The 24108-nt window shown below is 46.0% G+C and overlaps 1 protein-coding gene across 1 annotated transcript in view; it reads left to right on the top strand.

Moving 5' to 3' along the window:
• The first annotated feature begins 1042 nt into the window (after window positions 1-1042).
• Window positions 1043-24108, top strand: part of usp43b (ubiquitin specific peptidase 43b) — a 52489-nt gene continuing 29423 nt past the window's right edge. The window contains exons 1-3 of the mRNA XM_084036758.1: window positions 1043-1974; window positions 5925-6071; window positions 18300-18397. Coding sequence (XP_083892884.1) covers window positions 1348-1974; window positions 5925-6071; window positions 18300-18397 — 872 coding nt within the window. The 5' untranslated portion in view covers window positions 1043-1347. The remainder of the gene's footprint in view (window positions 1975-5924; window positions 6072-18299; window positions 18398-24108) is intronic.

The following is a 24108-nucleotide window of genomic DNA, read 5'->3' as shown; positions in this document are numbered from 1 at the left end:
GCCTCCAGAGGCAGATGATGTTGGTAAAGAAGGGTTTCACCGAGGTTTTGCATGCTTGTACGCTGGCCTTCGAATTCAAGTTGTATATTCTGAGCGCGGGCCCTTCTGCTGTTTGCACTCACGGCTGTTTCTAGCTCTCAGCTTCAAATATTTCATGAATATTCTTGACTGCGCCCTCTTGAAATTGAGCCTGCTGGTGGTACTCCGCACCAGCAGAGTAGGAGGCCCCTCTTCTTGGCTCAGACTCGCTCTTCAGGTTGCATTAGCGGCGAGGAGGAGGGTCGGTCATGATGCTTCTGCTCACCGCCGCGAAAGAAATCATAAATCTGCAGTTCTTCAGTGTGAGTGAGACAGCCCTGTGTGATTAAACGTATCTATGTAGTGAGCCACGGAGATAAGCTGCGCCGCCCTCCTATACCTCATAGCCCAGGAATGATGGTAATGATCCAGGACACTGTAACCTGTGATAAATGCCTTCTGAGGCTTAGCTAATGAAGTTCCTTTGTGGGCTGCCGGGGTCAAACATTCACACAAGAAGCGCTCCCTTCTTGTTTTTTTTTAGTCTTCATTGGCAGTACATTAGTCCAGCTCCTAACAGGGACTGACTGTAACATTGTGGAGTAAACTCATTTAAAAAGGAAAGAAAGAAATGATGCTTCATTCTAAGGCCTGTACGATACGCCACCACTGCTTTCAACAGTGTCTTCTTTGTTTATCAGCTCATGACCCTTTGACCCTGACTGAACTACCCCTATATAACAGCAGTAAAATGTTAGATTTGCATCATTAAAGTATAAATCTGATGAGATAGGATTACTTTTCCTTTTGATGCTTTTAAGTACATGATAATACGTACGTAGGCCTACTTTTACTTGGAAAGGTTTCACGCCTTGGTATTGACACTTCTAGGTTTGTTGCACCACAGATGGAAAGTTTCCGCGTCAGACCACACGGTGCACACTGCTCTCTTATCTCCTCCGCGGGGGGAGGAGAGGAGAGGGGAGGGGGGTGCAGCCACACAATCGCCAGCCTTCTCCGCGGGCGAAGTTGGGAGCGATGGGAGGGGAGCGCGCAGTGCTGCAGACGGCGGAGCGGCTCGCGCTGAGCCGGGCATGACGAGATGCGGCTCGCGGAGCGATAATGAACGCCTTCAGTAAGTGCCGGGATGGATGAGGAAGGTCCACCACTGAGCCGTTGCGCCTCCTGGCACCGCGATGGTGTCACCTCTGTGCGCTTTCCCCTCTGCTATCCGGACAGGGGACACTGGCGGAGAAGTGACACACCGGCGTCGGAATTTGCACAATAACCAGCGTGAGGAGAGACGAGCGAGGGAGTAGAGGCGCCGTCATGGAGAAGCGGAGCAGAGGCAAGGAGGAAATGCCGACATGGAAGGAGGAGAAGCGCAAAGAGAAGAAGCCGAAGTCTGGGAAGCTCTTCCGAAGGAAGTCGTTGAAGTCCGTGGGGAGCTTTATGAACAGAATCATCCGAACTTTGGGCACTTTGACCCACTTTGGAGACGCTGACGCGCGGGACGCGGAGGACGACGACGGCGGGTTTCGGAACAGCGCACCTTGCACGCTCAGCGCCGGGTCGGGGATCCTCAAAGAGGACCTCCATGTGACCTGGGACCGCGTCGTGAAAGACACGTCCAGCTCGTCTTCCTCCCTGTGCGCCGGCAGAGACAAACTACTTTACCAATACGCGGACAAGATCCCGGGCGTGCTGGGGCTGAAGAACCACGGCAACACCTGCTTCATGAACGCCGTGGTGCAGTGTTTGAGCAACACCGACCTGCTCGCAGAGTACCTGGGCCTGGAGCGGTACAAGCTGGACCTGGCCGGACCCGGAGTCAACGGCGTGGTGAGGGGCGACGAGACGCGCCTCGCCAAGGGGGAAGTCACGGAGCAGTTGGCGTCGCTCGTCAGGGCTCTGTGGACTCTGGAGTACACCCCGCAGCTGTCTGTGGACTTCAAGGTACCCACATGTAACACAGCATCCAGACACACACTCTGCAGGTGGATGTGAGGGCCCTAAGTGGCACCGAGGGGGTCCAGGGATGGGAAGTATTGGTGTAGGGCAGCCTTAAATACACAATACTTGTGGTAAAGTGCAGAGTAAAGTTATCATTGTGTGATGTATCAACCTCCAGAAGAGCCTATAGTACAGTAAAGCAACCATAACATGTGCTTTGCCCTTTGACCTCTGGTTTCCCTGCTAGGTGATGGAACGGGGTCAGGAGGTGACCCTTCATCACGACACGGCTCACGCTGCTCACACTCAAACCCCAGCAGGCGACCGACGTGGTTCAGTTGGTCGTCTTGTCGCGGTTCCGTGCGGCGCCGACTCGTGTTTTATGTCCTCTGAGTGCATGGCGAGTGTTGCATTGTCTGTTTGTGATGCAAAGTACGCCGGGAAGAGATGGTTTACTTCAACACTTTCCACTTAAAGAGCCTCCCCTCCCTGAGGATGAGGGGCTGTGACAGAGTCCTATCAGGAGACCCTCAGGCTTTCCTGCTCTGCCAACGCTGGGGACGGGAGGGAGGGGGTTATATTTTATCTGCCTGCAGCTCTTTGCTCTGGATTTCTTTGAGCCATAGTTCAAGGCGAGAAGTAGATAATATGGAGCAGCGAACAAAAGAAACTCCACAATGGATCTATTCTTGGAAATGCTAATTACCCTGTAAGGAAAGTGTATGAGTATGGAATATCCTGACCCCTACTGGGTTTAGGTTCTTCATGTCTTCCCTCACACTTGGATATATTGTAATGAGCACCTGAGAATTTATTTATTTTTTGCATGTGAGATGCAGTCAATTTGAACATTCATTCTTTATTTTCTTTTTTTTTCTCTTCTTTTGATCTCCTATCTGTTGTGGTCTTTGACAGATTTAGATACGTACTGCCAATCATTCCACACTTTCATTTTCACTTTCATCATTAGATGTTTCCTGTTTGAAAGCACACACACACACACACACACACCACGCGGCTGTGGTTTGTGATCGTAGGAGGTCCAGAGTTCATGCAGCTTAGGCCTTCTGAAATTGCCTGTTGAGTAATACCGCAGCCGCCTGGAGGGAGGCATTATAAAATAATCAGATGGCTCCGAGGTTTGTGTCCGAGCGGCAAAATGAGCTCCTATTTGCACGAACTCCTACACGCCACTTGGAAACAGTCCTCCCGTTGACTTAAAAGCCTGAATTAATCGTTGTTGTTGTAAGTTGATTACCCGTCATGGCAGGCCTCTGAAAGCAGCCAGATACAAAGGACTACAGTCTTCACATCACATTCATGTTTAAAGGAGTCTCTCGTTTTTGACGATTATCCTTTCAACAGGATGAATAAAGCTGTCCATGCACACCTCTGTAAATGTGGAAACATCCTCTATGATCAAAGGTTCTTCCAAGTTAATGGATCAGCAGCGAACTCCTCGTCCCAGTCGGGAGATTAAAACCCCAAAACAACAACGATGGCCACTGTAGGACGAGCGAGGTGGACGGAGGGAGGCTGCTCTGAGCTTCCACCCTCACATGTGTCCGGGACGCAGCGGTTGAAGGGTTGCGTTGCGTCAACCTGTTAGCAGATGTGCACTTTTTGATCTGGACACTTCCTGCGTGTTTGCCGGCCCCCCGGCAGGACGGCCTGTTTGCACAGAGGGGCCTGGACGGGGACAAAGCCTGAAACTCACACAGTTACTCAACAGCCAGTCTATCGGTTTCCACAACACGAGAGGCCTGAGAAGGAAGGGAGTTTAGGGTCAGCAGGAATGTCCTCCTCCCACCGGCCGATATCGATGGGCCGGTTTAGGGAGCTAAATGTGTGTTGTGACGACAGTGGGCCTTGCTCACAGGTATGTGTCAATATTTGCCATCTCCATGTTGATTTTCAATGATTATGAGATGCTGGTTGCAGTGAGCTAACAGGAGATACAGCGGTGCAGTGATTCCTTCCTGGCCATGGAAAGATCGGCGAGTAGCTCAATTTGAAAAAATTAAATGAAATATTGATTTGATCCAAAAAAATAAACATGTTGAGTCAGGGAGAAGACTGGAAGCGAATAAATGGTGCATGTCGATGCTCATAAGCGAGTGATTAGGCTTCTCGTTAGCAAACATGTAGATAAGCAACCTGCACTTTTTCCCACAATGCAAGGCGTAGTGGGAAGGTTCCTTTAGAAATGTGATAGCTGGCGGATAAATAGTTACCCTGTTAAAAACGTAATGTACAGTAACTCTCAGCGTATTCTCAGCGTGAACGCAAAGAATACATTCTGATGTAACGCCATTGTATTCGCCAGAATTTAGATTAGTAACTAATTAAATGACATATTTATATTTTATTACCTTTGTTTGTAATTGAATTACATCACTTCTTTACAGGTGAAGAAAAGTTGAAGTTGTATAAAAGGGATGGAGGTGAACTAGCAGGAGTCTTACCAGTTAAAGCTAGCAAAACATAATGAAATGTGTTTAAATAGACGGTTCAAACACTTCAAAGATGTTTAACATTAGCTCGATGATGCAGAGGGAGGATGGAGTGTTTTCTTATTTTGCCTTTATCTTTTAGTGAGATGATTATACACATTACAAACTGGCCAGTGGCCATCATTTCACAGAGAGCAATACAAAAAAAAACACAGCATCTTCCAAAACCTCAATTATATCACCGAGACAATTGCCACCTTCAAAAGGCTGGATGTAATTACTGTTATTACTCCGCTGCTCAGCAGCTTGAGGTTAGTGCGTGTCCACGGTTCTCATGGTTAATAGCAGAGCCTTTCAGCTACGCAGCCCTGAAGGTTTCAACGGCATCAGTTTTAAAACGGAGTGCTACCTCAGTCTGATCCCTTGTAATGTCTATGACACAATACAAACTAGCATTAGTGTGAAACTTCATCCACAACATCTGGACAATACACATGTTTAAGGTTGTAAATATCAGACGGGAAGTGGAAATATTAGTGCATTTTAAATAAATGTTCATCAGTTCTCGATGTAATAACATTGTTGAACAGTAGCTCTATACTTAACCGTCTGCTACCAATTTACCTTAAAACAATATTTCAAGTCCCAGTTGATCATATTCAGCAGCTCTTCAACGACGGGGCCTCTGACTTCGGCATCAGACACGCTGCATCACGTTACGGTGTAATGGCTATAAGAGGCATATCACATATTAGTGGATGATGATTACAGTCTGCTGCTGCCTCGGCTACAGTCTTTCATCACTTCCTTTGCATCTCCCGGCTGCCAGCTGCAGTTATGCGGCTAATTCCTGTCTCATTGAGTCGGGTGTCATTCACGTCTGGAGTCACATTATGCTGTGTGCGAGCGAAAGCAGAAGCAGCAAGATGTTACACCTCCTTTTTATATCAAATGTCTCCTGAAATGTAGATTCTTGAAAAGAAAAGGAGGGCAATGAAGTAAGACCTTCATGAACAAGCATGTTTTTTGTGTGTCGTAGACGAATGCATTTTTGCCAAATCCATAATGTGAAATTCGGATTCTGGGGTTCCTCTGATCAGCGTTGTGTGGAGAGAAGGCACCGGAGCTGTCAAAACCAGTAAACAAGTAGCGCATTTTTGTGAGAGTTTTCTTTAGAAGGAATACCTGAGTAAGGCAATTTAATTTGGCTTCTGGAGGTAGCCACTACAGCTTTAATTCTAACAAGCTGTCACATTATGGAAGCCAATTAAAGCTCCACTGTTTTTATTTTCAGTGAAGAAAGCATTGGGACTCACTGGAGAGGATATATATATATATATATATGGTTTCTCTGTAAAGTGGCAGCATCATCGTGACTCAACTTCAGTACAGTTGCACTTCTGAAAGAATTTTCCTTTCTGATGAAACGCAGCTCATGTCACAACTATGGAGCTTTTAGAGAAACAACACTTTGGTGACGCTTGCTTTCCTCCTCTCCAGACTATAGTGTCCAAGTATGGATCACAGTTTCGTGGTAACTCCCAACACGACGCCCTAGAGTTCCTCCTGTGGCTGCTGGACCGCGTCCACGAAGACGTCAACCTGGCCGCCCACAACAACAACAACAAGACCAAAGTTGCCGCCAAGGTGAGACTCAAGCAGCAACGCTTCACATTGAATAATGAAAGTTCACACCGCATGATGAATCGATGCATAACTCACTATGATTAAATACATGAGTTAATGCATTATATATCATGAGCTCTTGTGTCTTAATACATATAGTGAACCCATTATATTTCACGTGATGACACATCATTTTATGAACTCACACTTCATTAACATGACATTAGAATATTTAACAGGTCAGTGTGCATTTGATTACTCCTTTTTACCCGCTGTTGCTGCATGAATCTTTCTAAATATCCGGAGATGTTTCCCCACTGGTCCATAGAACTCAATGTTCACGCTTGTGGTCAGCAAGTCTGACCTCGCTGATATGGATGTCCACAAGTCTTTTGATAATCCCCCGCAGCAGCAGCATCCCAGTTTCCTCCACAGAGGTCACCTTCAGGTCTGAGATCTGTTTCCAAGCCACTGAAACTACGGCAGTGTGGCAATCGAAGGTGTTCAACCCGTCTAATGCGGCGCCTGCGGCCCGGGAGAGTACACGTGTTTGGTTTTCTCCCAGCACGCCTCCTTCCTCGAGGTACCCCTGCAGGTGCAGTGCATCCTGGTACTCCTTGAATGGAACTTTGAACTGCTCCGCTGTGAGCCATTAACGCGAGATTTTCATGTATTATTAAATGCGTGTTTTTACTTTTTGAAATAATAATATGAGAAGCGCTACACTTGCTGTTGGTGAGTCATTGCAAATAAATCCACTCAAACTCGGTGCCCGTCGTTTCCTGAGGCACTAACTGCACTGATTTATTCTGTTGTTTCATCATTATGGGATCAGGGGATATCGAGATCAGGAAGCCTTACACTCCCGAGGCTGTACATTTGGATAATTTAAGATATAACTCCCCCTTTTCTATGATATTGTTATGACCGACAAGCAACCTTTTCTTGCACTGACTACTTGTATCAATTAAATGGAAGAAAAAGGCTGTTTGTTGCTGAAAGGAACAGGACGGCACAGTCAGCATATCATTATAAAGACAAGGTCATATAGAAAGTTTTGGCTAGTCTGTGGGAGAAATATCAGCTTGTTTTTCCTGACTTAAGGGTTGTATTTGCTGCTCTTTTCAACTGCAGTTCATATTCAATCCTTCCATTATTATGTGAGTGAATGAGGCAGAGACAAATGAAGTGATGGAGAGAGAGATATCTGTGTGTGACTGAGTATGGCCCAGAGGCTGTATGTAAACCACAGTTCAGCTTCATCCTCTGTGGCTGTCCAGCCCCACGTTTCCTATATTTCTGTTGTAGACTGTGAATAAGAAGTGGACATAGTCATTGTGTCAGAACAGATGGGTTTGCTTGCTCTGATTTTAACTTGTCAGAAGTAAAACTCCTGTTCCTGATTAGATGGAAGCCAACACGGTAAACGTGTTTGATATCCAGCAGCCAGTCACCGATCTGACCAGTACCAGCTGAAGAAAACAATGGAGCTAAATCCAAGCAGTGAACACAACAAGCTCCAGCAGAGTAGGATGGAGACGAGGCTGGATTGTGTTGGATTTATCTGAAACAGATGATCTGTATGTGGTGAAAAGGCCTGTAGTCCTGTATCCATGGCGACCTGATTGTCTACTTTGCAAGCGGCAGTATCTCGGTGGCAACATTCGTTGCTCAGCCCAAATGCCAGTTTTGGCCCGCCGCCTAGAGTTGACGATCCTAAATCTGCTGTGCACTTGGAAAAAGGCCTGTCGAACACATCCACGGAGTCAAAAAGCAATTGTCAAAATGAAAAAAGGTGATTGGCTCTTTGGAGACTTGAGCCTGGCGAGCAGCATTACTGTATGGATGGTAACGTTGGTATGATGGTCTGTCAGCTGGTTGTCCAGACTTAAATATCACAACAACTATCTGATAGATAGACATTTTATACAGATATTCATGGTCACCAGAGGATGACAGATTACCTTAACTTTAGTGATGACTTTTGCCATTTTTTTGCCATTATTTATGAAATGACTCACACTTTTGGTGAAACCATGGAGCCCAGAAAATGAGATCTAATGACTCTGCCTCTGACGTTAATCTGTTTGTGTGCTGCGTGTGATGCACAGCAGATGATGACTGGTACCTCCAACAACGACATTTGGGTTCTTTTTCCCGTAGAGAAGTGGAAAGAATTGTGAGGTTGACCAGTGGTTACGCTCATTGGCTGCAGTCTTGCAGAAAGCAAATCTCTCAATTAGTTGGTTCCAACCTTCTTTGTGGTCATAAACCTTATGGCAGTAAACAAAGGAAGGAGACAGCGTACACAGGCAGAGTATCTCTGTGGACATCTGACCAGCCATTAGTGCGTTGATGGAACAGATTGTATCTTTCTTAATTAGTCCGGGGAAGCTGTAGGTCTTTAGCTGCTGGAGGTTCAGCCTTCCACTGCGGTGTTATTGTACGCTCTATGAGCTGTGCCATTTTGTGGGACTGTGAAAACGTCCGACATGTTTAAGTGGGGATCATTTTAGAAGAATACGGCGCTGTGATAGAATATTCTGCATATGAATAAATATCCCTCGCAGTGAGAGAGAGGGAGTGAAGGGGAGAGCAGCACTATGGGCTCCGTCCAGAGCAGAAAATCTCCTGCGACAGTTGTCTCTTATGTTTGTCCAGGCCCTCTGCCATCAGCCAGTGTGGGCTCTTTGCAGACGCCGAGGTTGTCATGGATTTCGGTTTTTATCAGTGCGGAAACATGCGGCCAGATAGTCCTCTGCTCAGTATCACAATCACAGTCTGCTCCTTGTCTTATTCTCTGCTCCGTCACTCTGGTGGCACGTCCGTGCTGTATCTCTGGAATATTGTACACTAAAGCTGTGGTATGCAGTGTGCTGTCGGTTTGCCCCCCACAGAGGGGCTTTGTGGGGGGCATTGAGGGCAGCGCATGTCTGAATCGCACTCATTCAGCATCATTTTTCATCTGTGGTGTTTTGTTTGTTTGTTGGTTCACCTCCGTGTTCACGATGAAACCCTGCTGGCCGGCCGGCGGAGTCACCCGGGGTCATAGCCGGGCTGATGGGAGGCGTCTGCCCCGTTTATTTATCAGTCCTCGCACGCCTCTTCAGCTCTGCTCTCTGCTGCCAATGCAGGAGCTGCTGGGCCTTTTCGGGAACCCCCCCCCCCCCCAATTTTACTCGGCCCAGAGCCCTCTTCGGCTGGCGATGTAGTCCCAACCAGTTGGCTGAAGTATTATGTATTCGTGAAGGTGGCTGACAGGTCTTAGACACACACAGGCAGACATACACACAGTCTAACATTTACCGTTGACTCCCCATGGCTTTGACTTATGTGGCGTACATTCTCCCCCGGTTTGTTGATTGTTTATCGCTTAGGAAACACAGAGCAAGTGTGAGGCTCGCTCTCTCCCTCTCCCTCTCCCTCCCTCTCCCTCTCCCTCCCTCTCTCCCTCTCTCTCCCTCTCTCTCCCTCTCTCTCTCTCCCTGTTATATGAATGTGGCTCTTTGTAAGTCAGGAAGAAAGAGACACTTGTTGTGCAGGCCGAGTACAGAGAGAAGCAGAGGTGCGACTAAGCTCGCTGCAGTCGGTGGTGGACAGTGAGCAGCAGTGACAGCCGGAGAGACGGGGAAACGCAGCGAGACGTTACTTTTTTCATTCTCCGTGACAAACATCGCATCGTGACAAATACATGGTATTTGGAGTTTATTTAGCAGCTCCATGAACAAAATATAAAAAAAAACATGTTTCTATTTTAAATATTGATGTAATTTCCAGCGCCAACGTCATCGTTTACACCAAATAATCACAGCAGTCCTAAAATGCTTCTTGTCCCCAACATTAGCATGCACTGTTTGACTTGATTAGTGATTAAGTCCTGATCGCACTGAGACCCTTGGTTTGATTGGCACTTTGGGCAAAACAGCTGATCAGCCTGTGGAGCGAGGGTTCATCCAGGCGATCAGATGTGGATTAAAGCAGACGTGGAGCTCTTGCTGGTGCTCTGTTGTTGGATGAAGATAAATATGCCTTTGCCAAATATGCCATAAAAGGCGAAGGCACGACATACTGAAAAAAACATGTAGTTCATGGAAATTAAAAAACACTAATGGTCTGCATTTGTCGTTGTCCGTTCCATTGGTTGAGTCCTAAAGATCGCCTCCTGCTCGATTTGATTGGCTGACATTTAGGAGCGGTGCGTCTGTCGCTGAAAAGGTGAGAATATTTGTATACTTGTCGAAAAACAGAAAATCACAAGGCAGAAGAGCATGCTGGGCACGGTGTACCGCGACAGGTCCCCTTTGGCAGCTTGTTCTATTAAAGATGGTATTTTGGCATGGACCTCTGGATAGCTGTCAGATAACCACTGGGTGGGATAATCACGGTGTTACTTTAAAGCTAGCTCTCAGCGCTGGCCCTTCTTGACGTGGGTTGATAAGCCTGGTCCTCCTCCACATTAACAACACCACAATCACAATGTGACCCCTCCTCGTTTATCGGCCGTGCCCTTCCTCTGCCCGGAGATTTGATTTGTACCGTGTGGGTGGTTGTGTACTGGAATTAGACACACATCCAGACAGTGACCCAGACGCCGCACCGAGGTTTCAAACCTGCTTTCTTTTCCCTCGCATGCCCATGAATGCAACCCGCAGCCGAGCAGTGTGGTTGCCTCTGTGTGTGTGGTCAGTGCTGCTCCCCTCTCTTGTCAGGGCTGTTGTAATTCTTGTGTTTTCTGCTGTGTGTGTGTGTGTGTGTGTGTGTGTGTGTGTGTGTGTGTTTCCTCTCCACTCTGCCTTTGAATCTGTCCGCCCTGCCAAGCTGAAAAGGCTTCCTGTGGCTCAGAGGCGCCCAGCTGGAAAAGCAGCTTGGAGGGAAGGGTCCGATATGACCACTCTGTCTTTGAGGCCCTCCCTCACCTCCCGCCCAGGTCACCGTTGATTGGCTAAGAGCTTCAAGCAGCCAACGGATGCTAAGATAAGTTGTCCACGTGAAGATGGACGTCATGTGTTTCATCCCAAACTTGTCTCTCCGAGAGGCCCGGAGGTTGGACTCGATGACCTCGCTTCCTAAATCAAGGAGCTGGTTTGGGTGGCTGGGTGCACTCTGTGGTACAGACACAATTAAGCTGCAACTATCTAACTGTTGTGTTAAACCGCTGGTGATGCATCGTGTTGTCTGGAGCAGTCAGAGGACATTTCTATAAGCTCTCATGCTCTGCAGGAAACATGTTGTCATTAAGTTGCGGAGAGCTTTTGGAATAAAGGGAAACAAAATTATAATTTGCTTTGGATGTTGAGTTCAGAGAGGCTACGTGGGTGGAACTCCTTAATACGTTAAACATTTCGGCAGTTAAACGTTTAAATCAGCAGCGCACTAAGCTTTTTCAAAGTCATTGTTTGAACTCCCATAGATTTGTCTTTGCCCGAGGAGAAGAATGACGCCCTCCGTCTTGTTTTGCAGAGAAACAACAGGCCGATTTGTTATTGAATATAAAGAAATTCCCTCACGCACAAATTATTCCCGACCCTGCTGGGTCTGATTGGCAGTCGGCACCGAACCCAACAATTTAAGATTCAGATTCGCTGAGTGGAGGCTTTCCAGAGAGAGTGTGTCGATTCAATTGCCAGAAACCAGGCTGACTGGAGTGATTTAAACAGCTGTTGATAGAAATGATTTAAACAGGGAGGAGTGCCTTTCACGCCAAGTCCAGTTTTAATGTGTTATCTCGAGTTAAATTGAATCTGCCTGCGAAGATGAATGGATTTTTCAAAAAGCAATAATTATCAATCCAGCCTCACTAACAAATGCCAGATTAGAGAAAGAGCTTTAATGGATAGCAACAGCAAAGTTTGTATTTCCACAGTAATATGCTTTAATGCTGCATATGAGCGTAGTTATTGCTGTTTGTAACGGCTGTTAAAACTCTGCCTCGATGACAGATTCCAGAGGCTCCTGCGTGTCTGTTGATTGATGTGCGTAGTGTTTTTATCCTCGTCTGTGTCGCCGCCGAAGCGGGAGGGTAATAATAACCCTCATCAGCTCAGGAGGCCGACCCGCCTTCATTAGAATGAATTTCCCCCGCAGATTCTCCTGCTGCTCTCTTAAAGGTGGACGCATCTCGTTGAGAGAAGTCATTCAGTAACGTGTGCCGTCGCTACATTAGTTTTCAGTGACATTTCTCCCAAGTTGGTCTTTTATTTTGTAACAACACAGTTAGAACAGGGTTTTGTGCAGAAATGCAGTCGAGAGGGAGTTCTTGAAGCTGCCTCAGGATTGGATGGACCCAATATTTTCTTTATCTTCCTTGCCAAACGATTTTTATTTTTATCTGATGCCATATATATATATAAAAAAAAACGGACAAGCTTTTAGGCCACAAGAATAGAGCCTCCCTCCTGACCAGCTCTTTGCTTCCTCCTGTCTCTGGTCATCACGTCTGCCTGATCCATCACAGTCCTCCCTCCCTCCGTCTCTTTCATTTCTCTGGTTGAAATTCATCTCGAGGCCCGTGCGTCATTAGCTCCTTGCTCCCAGGCGAGCAGAGACCAAAGTTCCCTCCTTTCATTTCTCACCTTCAGAGAGTGGGATCCGGCGAGCAGCCGTTGTGACAGGCCGGACGTGATGAACAGGACGCCGGAGCTGCCGGTATGGAACCGCCATAATCATGCTGGACTCGCACTTCAGTCTCACACTTTGTGAAATCATCGGGGAAATTTACAAGACATGTGCTGTTGAGATGGTATCGATCAGCCATGTCTTTTTAAATACGTTTTTAGTTGTTTGGGTTCACGTTTGTGTGTGTGTGTGTGTGTGTGTGTGTGTGTGTGTGTGTGTGTGTGTGTGTGTGTGTGTGTGTGTGTGTGTGTGTGTGTGTGTGTGTGTGTTATGCAAGTAGTTTTAGACAGATTTAGCAGCTTGGAAACATTCCAAGGACGATCTCAAAGTCATTCAAAAGAGGCCTCGAGTGCTCGACAACTCACCTTTGCGCTGTAAACAAACATTCTGACACTATTGATCAGTTTGGGGGATTTCATGCAGGTGTTTGTACGTCGGTGCATGGAGGTCAGAGCCCAGGACAGGATCCACGGAGCCAGCAGGGATCACCATGACGGCAAAGTCAAAGTTGTACTTTTCCTGTGGTGGAAGCATCTGACAGCATTGTTGATGCATTATTGATACATATGTATTCCCACCGCTCTCAGCAGGGCTCATATCTATAACCTGCGTGACATCACTGGCAGCTGCAGTATCGACAGGTGGACCAAACTGCTGCGGGGCCAGTCTGCCCTTCTTCCTGTGCTGTCCGTCCGTCATTCAGTTACTGACCCGAGGTCAGTTTGAGTGCATGCACCGGTGTCTGGGCACTTTGCACGTCCATGCAAATGCACCCGGCGGGGAGTAATGGGCCGGAGGGTCAGAGAGAGAAAAGCTTCCACCGTCGCCGGTATCATTGGGACTATTTATAGAGAGGTGGAGCACACGGCAGGAGGCAGTGTTGAAGGAGATTGTCCATTATTTATCAACGCTGTGTGTGTCAGCTGTGTGTACTACTTTGACTTACTCAATAACGCGCTCCATCCTCCCGCTCCATCCCCATCCGTCTATATCACCACACACACGGCGTGCCGGTACACCTGCCCCGCATCCCGCCGCTCCGCGTCTCTCTGCTGCCATCACCACGGGGTTAAGGTGCCGCTGGCCCGTGTTCTCAATCACTCCGCTATAGTGCTTTCTTCAGCAGCAGCACATGTCCATCCCTGTGTGTTTCCACGGCTTGTTTCAATTATTCACATCAGGGCCATTACTGGGAACACTCGTCCCCCCCTCCCCATTTACCATTTATCTCCCGCACCAACCCCCCGGAAAAAACCCCATCAGGGTGAGACGGGTGGTCTGTGAGGACGGTGACGGTTCACTCACAGCAACATTTTTGGGGTGAATAATTGAGAGCCTCCCCGATGAGCGGACCGCTAATCTGTGTAAATTCAGGCTTTGATGCCAACGTACAGATGACCAGCCGTCAGCAGCGTTGGGTTTCACAGAGACGCCGTGGTGGTGGAGCTGCTCATCTGTGTTTGCATCCTCACTTCTGAAATGGATCATGAATAAACACGGTGCTGTTTCCATGGCTGCCAAATGTCTTCTTTTTTCCCCAACATTGATCTGTTGGAAAACCCTCTGATCAAAATACAAAGGAAGGAGTGATTTCATGACACAAGCATTTTACCACTCTTATTTTAGTCACTCATTTTCATGTTCATTTTGATATTGACTCGTTATATTTTAGGGAGGAAAGCATCTTTATTTCTCAATATAAAAACTATCTGGAAACATTAATTCTCCAGACAGTATATTTCACAATATCTCAGTTTGAATGTTGAAGTATTTAACATGTGTATATGTTTTAAGTTACATTCATAAACACGTTATAATGTAACCTATAATTAATTTTGATATGGAAATGGCATTAAAACTGGAATTTTCATTTTAATTCAATTAAATTAAAGGATTTATAGATGAGGCCAAATTGTCATTTTAAAAAAAGTAGTCCCCATTTAACAAAGTTTGGGAAACACGATGCTTTTCAGGCAGCTGTCTGATTTCCAGCAGCTATTGCCATCGTGTCTAGCTCCCTCCATCACTCTCCCTTTTAAGTCAGCGTAAAAATCCCAGGAAGTGAACTCTGGCCTCCTGCTGACGGTGCTGAGCCAGCGGCCAGCCTCCAGCCCACCACTCAGTCGCACGCTGTATCTTTGTCATTTATCTAAATCCCAGAAATCAATTACAGCAGGCAAAGGTGCCAGGGTGAGGGATTTGAGTTTTAATTTTCTCCTTGCTCCCCGGGCCCTGGCACACAGCCCTCTCCTGGCACCGAGGCTTATGGATTAAGCAGAGGTAGACAATTCTCTGGCTTTACATATCTTGGATATTAGCACTTGCACATTTTATGTGTTTCTATTTCTCCATGTTACCTTTTCAGATACGAGTCGCTGCGGTTCGACCGTTAAATAATGCAGATCTGTTTCGTTTTGGGAACATTTCTCTGCTCAGCCGTTAACTTCAGCCCTGAGTTAAAAACTTCATCCATGAATTTAAAGTTCCAAACTTGAATTATGAAGATAACTTCGTGCAGCTTCACACCAGATGGATCCAGTAAGATTGTGTTCAGATCCACCCGTCACTTCCTTCACTGGTTTCAAAAAATTCAAGATGCCGTCGTTCACAATGGGGGACGTCACCATGACTACCACCACCACTTCTTACATACAGTCTATGACAAAACGTTGAAGCTCTCCATTGTCCAGCCAGTTTGAGAGTTGACCTCTCATCCAGGAAGCATCGCTTGTTCTTGTTCACCAGCAGCAGGACGACTGAGCTCCATAAGTGCAGTACAGTGACCGAGATTAATGACGCTAAAGTGTTCGATGAGAAGCTGTTTAATTCATGACTCTGTGGAATGCTGCTTGTAGCCCACTCTTCCCACGGTTAACGTTTAAAACCCAATGCCATTCATTTTCCTCTCTGTCTGCGTTTTGCTGCTCCTGGTTTTTGGTTTCATGTGTCATTTTGCAGTCTGCAACACACACACACACACACACACACACACACACACACACACACACACACACACACACACTTCTCCCTCATCCAAAACTGGACCAAATGCCACCCTTTCCATTAAACTACGCCTGAAGGGAAGTAACCGTGACACAAACAGAAGAACCACTTTTAGCTCCCAAAGTGTTTTGGTGAATACAACAGACCAAACTACAGCTACTCCTCCAGGACACACCCTCCAGTAGCCCCCATGTTTGCCGGAGGAGGTAGCAACACAGGCTGATTTACTCCCAACTCCTCAAACGGCCTCCACTTATCATAAACTGGCTCAAAGTATGTGATAATGAGGGAAGAGGAGCCAAGTTAAAGTGCCAATAAATATCTTTTATTTGGAAGTTAACCTTTTTAATTTCATAGTAACTAATGCACAAGAAATATTCAAACAATAACAAGTCATATTGATGGCGTAGGAAATAGTATGAGGTGTGGAGGTCAGCTGGTTCAGTCCTGTAGGGGAACAGGATTGGGTGGCAGGCACAGAAGGAGAATGCTGGTGTGTAAATGTGAAAAATGAAATGTTACACTCTGTGCTTTTCCCATTTTCTTCTCTCTTGTGGTAGCCGTCTACCGGTCAGACCCGACTCTAAAAATAGCTTCTCAGATCTGTTGCCCGCCTGTTTAGTTGCATGTTTTATCGCTTTGAAAGTATTTTTTCCCATTTCAAAGATAGCGTCTTAATTTCTAGCAGACCGGCCTCTTGACACGGACGCCTGTTCTGTCGGGGGTCACTTAACAACTCGTGGAACAAAGTCTCCCACCGGCAGCGGTCGCAGATAGTTTAGGTGGCTGAGTGAGGCCTTATCAGACGGCATCCTGCCCCACTTTCTCTAAACGTCCCCATCTTCAACCGCTGCTGTCCACACACAGCTGACACCTCGCAGTCTCTTGGCACGGCGGAGCCGGGCTTTCTGAGAAGTGATAAGACCGACGGCGTCTGCACTCGCCGGCCTCAGTGTTGCTTTGTTATCTGTACGTGGAGATAGCAAAGGAATCCATTACCAAGTATGTGGAGGGGGAAAAAGGGCAGTGAGATGCAGAGCCTGATGCATTAGATTAAAAAAAGTAAAGGTGCAACCTCTGAACCTCTCTGAGTTCATTTCTAACACCATGCATGAGCCAGCAAGAAGAAGACAAGAATCTAAGTGACAGGAAAAACCCTAAAGTCCGTGCAAAGAGTGAGGAGGCTTTGTCGCTGGACTCGCCTGGTGAAGCACGGTGCAGCAGGAAGGTCGGGTTTCAGTCTTTGCGAAGCTCAAATGCTCCTCGAAGAATGGACTCAGGATTTGAACGCGGTCTCACGCTGATTTCTCAGAGGCACACTCACGCCCTCCTCGCCCCGCTCGCCTTTAGAAAGTCCGCTTTGTGTGCCGAGGTCACGGTCGGGCTGGCGGCCTGGGAACAGGGAGCTAGACAACCAGAGGAATAGTAAACAGAGGGCGTCAACAGAGACAGATTGGAGAGTGCGTTAGTGTAAAGGCACAGCTGAGATGATACGATGACTTAATGCACTCTCAAGTACCCGACTTCTACACCGGGCTATTGTGGGGTCGATAGCGTGCGAGCGGAGAAATGCTAACAAGGTGCTTGTATGCCGGGCGATGGCCTTTTAAGACGAACCACTTGGTGACTGAAAGTCACGGCTGGTGAGGTGTGAAATGGAGTGGATGCTGGACAGAGATGTGCTAGCTGGGACATTATCATCGCTTACTCACTTTTAGATTTGAATCCTCTGCAGGAAAAATAGAGCCTGATTTAAAAATTACAATGCAAGTAAGTCAGACTCACATAATGTATGTTTTATTTAGGCTTTCTGATTTCTGTAGTTAAGATTGTTTGATTGGTTTTCACTCAGAAATATGTGTCCTATATGTGATTCAATAAAAAAATAATTGTTTCTCAACAAAATATCAGGTAAATTGATCCCAGTATGATTAATTATCAGTAATTATTGTGATCTGAAATGTTCTGTTGTCATGTCTACTCTCACCTGAAGCGACTGTGGAAACTAACATAGGAAAGTAGCTTGACTCCGCCTACCAGCACCTCAAAAGTTCACAAATTAATATTTTTTTTCCTGAAAATATTCCTTTAATAAGTGTATTGAGTAACTATTTAACAACAATATACACATTCCTGTCCATTCTACAATTGTTAACATTTGTGCATTATTACAACCAAGTGTTACAAATATTATCATGTGAAGAGTGAGTTAGCTTTATGTCATTAACTCACAGCGGTGATTGTGGGACCCCCCCCCCACTCATTTGCTTTGTGACCTTGCCTTTCCGTGATCAGTCTGTGTTAGTTTTTTCCCTTTCATCTTCATCCAAGGCCAGCTCCCTCTCTGTTGTGGGTGAGTAGATGAAAGCGTACAGACAGGGGGCCTCCCCGGGGGGTTCTGTTTAGGTCAGTGCTTTCCAACACTTTTGAATCTCACTTTATTGCCAAGGAAAAGCAGGAATGTGGGCTGCATGCTGCAACAGCCTCTGTGAGATTTCCAAATGTATTGTTTCGCCGCCACAAAATCCAAGTCTCCTCTCGCAGTGAGACGACCTGGGCAGCAGCTAACATGACGGATGTCTGAGGATCCCAGCGTGTGACGGCGTTGTGTTTACCTCCTCTGTGCTGCAGGGCCCCGCTGGAGCCGAGGAGGAGCCGTCCCCGGAGCCGTCCCAGCAGCCCAGAGTCCAGCACAGCTTTGTCCAGGAGCATTTCCAGGCCCAGTACAAGTGAGTGTCCTCTCTTAACATACCACACACACACCTGCCAGAAATACCATCACAAACACGTCCACAGCAGATTAAAAGGCCTCCGAGGGGAGCAGGTAGACGATGCAGTGATCTCCTGGGTCGGTTTCCTGGATGCTTCCATATCAGAATGTAGATCTACATCAGTCTCTTCTCTGCTCTGACATTATTGGATTTGGAGAAGTTTACACTGCAGTGGCCTCAGCCAAAGTCTTTATCAGAGATATGGTAACCAAACACATTTGATAGTCATCATCATCCTAAAAAGCCTTTCTTTTAAAACATGCCGTTTAAAAATGCAAGCAATGAGGCACCCAATCGTCCAGGTATGAGCTAAGTGTCTCAACAAGGTCACGTCAGAGTGAAATAACATCCCTCCTGATGATAACGCGCTGCACAGCGCTGCTGCTCTGGTCATTGGTTATTGAAATGTCTGCGATGTGGAGGACATTTTATTTGGGACATTGAGCACAACGTCATGTATGTAGTAGCCATTAAAAACCCACTAGCTTTCTCATTTTAAACGTCTTAATTAGCTGGATAGCTGCAGCTTATTGTCATCTCTGTTTCTGAAATCATTAAAAATGTGTTTTAAGGGCATCATTGTAACCTGCATGTATGAGACAGGTGTCGCAGCAGTGACTGAGGGGTCAATTCTCCAATCTAACACCTGAAGCCCCCCCCCACCCCCCCGCTGCTGCACAGACTGTTACCGCTTGTTTATATAAAGTTTATTAATGTTGAACGTGTCACATGTCTAAATATACGCCCACCGAGTGTGAACTAGATTGGATGACGGTTCTCCAGGTATGTGAAGGACACACAAATACAGAGAGATTCCCGGCTCTGTAGTTAGATGTTTAACTTCAAAGCCTGAATGAAATAATGTATTCGTTGCAGTGATTAAACAGAAGAGCTTCTTGTGTCCCAAATACACAAACAACAAAAGGATGTTTTAGTTCTGCTTCTATACCGTAAAAGATTTGGTTTCAGTCTCAGAGTTTACGATGCAGAGTTCGACATGTAAAATATGGCAGCTTGATTCATTGGGAAGCTATAAACACAGGATGTGGAAGTCCGATCAGGAGTAGGGCGTCCAAAGTTTTGCCTGAATTGATCGGTAAGGTCATACAACACAATCCGACGGAGTATTTAAGGCCCGACACCTACACATCTGATGCCTCTCCTGTAATCACACGGAGAGAGTGAGAGAAAGAGGACACCTTCGACTCTCTTCTTCTCCGTGACTTTCCGAAAATAGAACGTGCTGACGGTGCGTGTTGATGTCGTCTGTACTCTTATCTACGTGGAAATCAACAACCAACGTATCATTATATGTCTTATGACTTCTGTTTGCCACTGTAAGGAGGTGGCCTAAAGGTCAGACCGAAGGTCACAGCCCAAATAGTTAAAATCAGTCCTGAGTTTACAAACTCAGGACTGATTTTTTTTTCAGACTTTTTCAAAAAGCTTGTCCTTTGTTTTCCAAAATGTATGTTTTAACCCCTTCAACGATTCTCAATTTGATTTAATTTCTGTTGCTGAATTCAAACCACATTGAAACAAATGGTTACCTAAAAACATAATGTCAAATTGATGAAATCAGTAATAAAATGTATTTTCCTTGAAGGAGAAATGGGTCTGGGCTCTTATGGGTTAATAAGTGGTTACCGTTGATGACTGTGGTGACGCACAGCAAAGCCCCAAAAAACAGGCTTCTCACCACACTGTATAATCAGCATTTCTAATGCAGCTGGATGTCCTCATGCCGCCCATCAATCAGCCATCCTGGGGAGGAAGAGGCATCACATGTACATCTGTCAGCTGTGGAAGAGGAGCGTCACTCAGATGACTCATATCTGCCAAATTCAAGTTTCTGTCCAAGAAAACATGAGCAGATTTCTTCTTCATAGTCATGTCAAAAAGACATTTAGTCTGCAGTTAATAACTCAGGGACTGCAGTCAGATTCAAATGTAGAGGCTAAAAGAAAAGTTTATATGTGCCGATCAGCGGTATCTTCTGTATCCCGCAGGATCTTTTGTGTTGATTTGCATCAGGGAGAGGAGGCGGGGCTTCCCTCCATGTAGACACCAATAATGTTTCATCAATCACAGCAGAAATAACCACTATTTCTATTGGAATACTTCAACCCACACAAATGTGAAACTGTGCTTCACGTCGGGTTTAGATCCACCAGAATCTGATCCATGTTTGATGAATCCATTATATTTTAAATAGTCCCTCCAGACAGAAGCGCTAATATCTTGATACCATCGATTCCTCTGAAGATCGGCACCACTGAGCGACTTCCAGTATTACATTTGTCAGAGTGCATCTCTTAATTGCCACCCTCACTGTGAAATGTCTCAGCTGTGACACCTTAGGGTGTGTCTAGACAGGAAGCAGCAGTCTTGGCAGCCTGGCAGGCAGAATGTGTTCCTCTCACCCACTCAAACACTGTGCTGGCCAGGGAGAGGGAGTGGGCTGCAGCAGAGGGGATATATACACGACTGGGCCGGCCAAGCACAAACTTTGAACAAATACAGTAAGTGTAGAGTCTCGGTCTATTTTAACAATGTGAGAAAAGCACGCATCACACGGCTGAGAGGCTTTAAACGGGGATGAATGCTTTGCGGATGCTGGAACTGGACCTCGAACAAATACTCCCTGACTCCAGTCTCTGGTTCCCTCGGAGTCCCGAGGCCTCGGCAACACTTCACAACGCAGCGTCGGATGTGATGCAGCATCTCGAGTTGACAGACCGGAGAATTATCCTTGTAATAGCACAGTTTGTCACCATGCAATCATCACGGCCATTATACGCGTTCAAACAAGTTAGATGTTAAGTTATGGTTTCTGTCGTCAGACGCCGGAGCGCATCACAATCAGAGCTGTCGTCTCTGCTGTAGAATAACACACAGCTCTCACCTCTGCTTCACAAATATATTGCTCTCTGCCCTCGCTGATCTTAAATTAGATGAAAGAGCGGGGACGTCTCTCTGTCGGGCAGCGTTCGTTGCAGTGACGGCGAGTGACGGGCGGGCGGCGCTTCACATCACAAACACGGTGCGGTTTCAGTCGACTCGATGCCACTCATCTCTCAGTGACCTCATATGACGATAGGAATAATGTCTCACGGTTATCCTAAATATCCTAAATAGCCAAAATAATTGTGATTCACAGCATTTCTAATTATTAAAATATAGTTAAAACTCTTAAAATGACAGTAAAACACACTGGCATCACTTTACATTTACAAGAAGGAAGTATTTTTATTGTGTCACAGATGAGACTTTTTAAGTCTAAAGAACAAAATGATCTTATATAAGATGGTCATAAATCATAAGCTCTCCCTGAATCAATAAAGATGAAATTAAAAAAATGATTTTTTTTTAAAAGATTTTTTCAAGCATAGATGCCCTTTATCAGCAGTGGACAGATAGGAAACACAGGAGAGAGACGGGGGTTGTGACATGCAGCAAAGGACCTCCAGCCGGGATTCGAACCGGGGTCGGCTGCGTATGCGTACGTGTGTACATGCAGCGCTCTAACCACTCTACCACCTGCACGCCAAAAAAATGTTTTTATGTATTTTTGTATCCTGCATTTTTTAAAACAGGCTCTTTATTTCTTGTTACTTGGTAACCATGATAACAAGCTGAACAGCTTTTTTCAAATCACCAGTGACGATATTTACGATTATCCCAATAATTAAAAATTCACCACGATCAACTTATTGTGATAAAATCCATATATCGTCCCATCCAGACCTGGTTGATCTGTTATGATTTCAACGATCGGGTAACTGATGATGGGTCTATTTATGATGCGTGTTTTGTCATTTCAATCAGTGAATGAGGCACAAATTGAGGTTTACAGAGGATAGCAGCCATGTCTTGTTTTTATTGCCTCTCTCCTGCACCACATTCAGTGAGATAAAGATACCTGCGTTACATGGGAACGTCCAAAGCTCCAGCACGGAGCTCAGATTCTCTTCAGCATGGCTGCATCCCAGACGGGTGATACATACCTCCCAACCTCTGCACGCTTCCTCCATTAGAGCATCACCAGAATATCACCTCTTCCCTTCGCTCCTCTTTTTAAGTGTTTCCGAGCGGTGCGGGCCACATCTATGTTTTAGTGGAGGTCGAGTGTGATTTGTATGCATGGAGTGCAGTTGCCCTCACTGTTTCCTTGCGAGAACAAGACATCCGTAGGGCAGCCATTCTGCTCTGCCAAGAGGGAGAGATATCCACTAAGAGCCAGTGTCAGCTGGGCTTGCTTGAACAGAGCTTTATTCACTCCCCCGTCTCCTCCCCCGTTGGGTCTGTCAGGTGCCTCCCTATAAGGAAAACACGTTTGAACAGTTCATCTATGGCTTAATTTCCCACGGCGGGGCGTCGTGTGAAGGTCGGACAGAATCAACGCACGTCAGCTCGGGGCGTTCGAGGATAAGAAGGATGTTTACACATGCTTTATGGCACCGAATGAGAATTTGTGTCAATTAATTTTCTTGGTTTAATCAAAGTGTATGTTCATCGAGCTGAAGAAAACATGAATTTTCTTCGTGTGTGAGATTTAAGTCTCCCGGAGGACTCGGGCTCTATGTGCTTTATTGCTGCTGGGTCGTGCTTCACGCAAGTCTATTTTCAATTTATGTGCAGCGAGGTGTTTTTCTATACAGCCACAGTTGCAGCGGTGAATCAAACCTGCCATTAATGAAGTTATTTCACAGCATGGAGTTGCAGATTTATATCCATCATGCCGATAATAAAAGAAATGAAATCAAAAAGTAATCCCAGGTAATGACGTTAGCACCGTAGCCCATAATTATGGCACGGAAATTAAACAAAATACGCCCTTACATCTGTTTATCACGGATGTTTAGTTAAGAATATTGTATTAAAATCAATTGAGGGCCGGAGATTTCAGTGCTTCATGACTTTTCTGCTTTTATTAGGCGTAACATTTCATCTTCTCTTGGGAATATGTTTCACCTTGTCGAAGGAGACGGGCGGCACTCAGACCTGTTCATCAATCTGCGTTTACTTCAGCAACACCCGTGCTGAATCAAAAACAGCCCAACGTTTCCACACGTGTCACCACTTTTTAGACATTTTCAAACATAACAAATGTGTTTGACCTGCACCCTTTCAGCAGCAGCATCCGTCACACAGACTCCTCACAGTGTTACCGGAGACCTGCAGAGTACATTTATAAGAGCGACGCCACAATCTTTCCTCTGTTTGGATATCAGTGCTTTTCATTTAAATGTCACTTTGTGCACAAAGTATTTACCATCTCCAAACACTGATAATCCTAATCCAGGAGGCATCTCTTCAAAAGTCACTTAATTGTGTATTTACAGAAAGTCTTATCCAGGAAATCCTGCGCGGATTAACTCTAAACACTGGACAAAAGATTTGATTTAGTTGCGGGACAGTTTGCAAAATCTCTTCCAGCAATCAGCCCGTTGACTTTAAGCGGGTTCTCTGACTCATTGTTCAGGCAATTAGAGACCTGGAAGAAGTTCCTCCTGTGAAAGCGAGTGGGATTCATTGAGGGAAGTCTAATTATGAACAAAGGGACTGAATGGAAAAGGATTGTTACAGGAAATCACTGCTGTAGACATTTGGACATTTTGTGGTGCATTCAGATACAGAGGGAGAAATGCCTTCTCTTAGCAAAGCGC

The sequence above is a fragment of the Eutrigla gurnardus genome (assembly GCF_963514095.1).
Source record: "Eutrigla gurnardus genome assembly, chromosome: 20".
NCBI classification, from domain to species: domain Eukaryota; kingdom Metazoa; phylum Chordata; class Actinopteri; order Perciformes; family Triglidae; genus Eutrigla; species Eutrigla gurnardus.
Note: the sequence above shows the minus strand (reverse complement) of the source record. Positions and strands in the feature narration are given on the sequence as shown.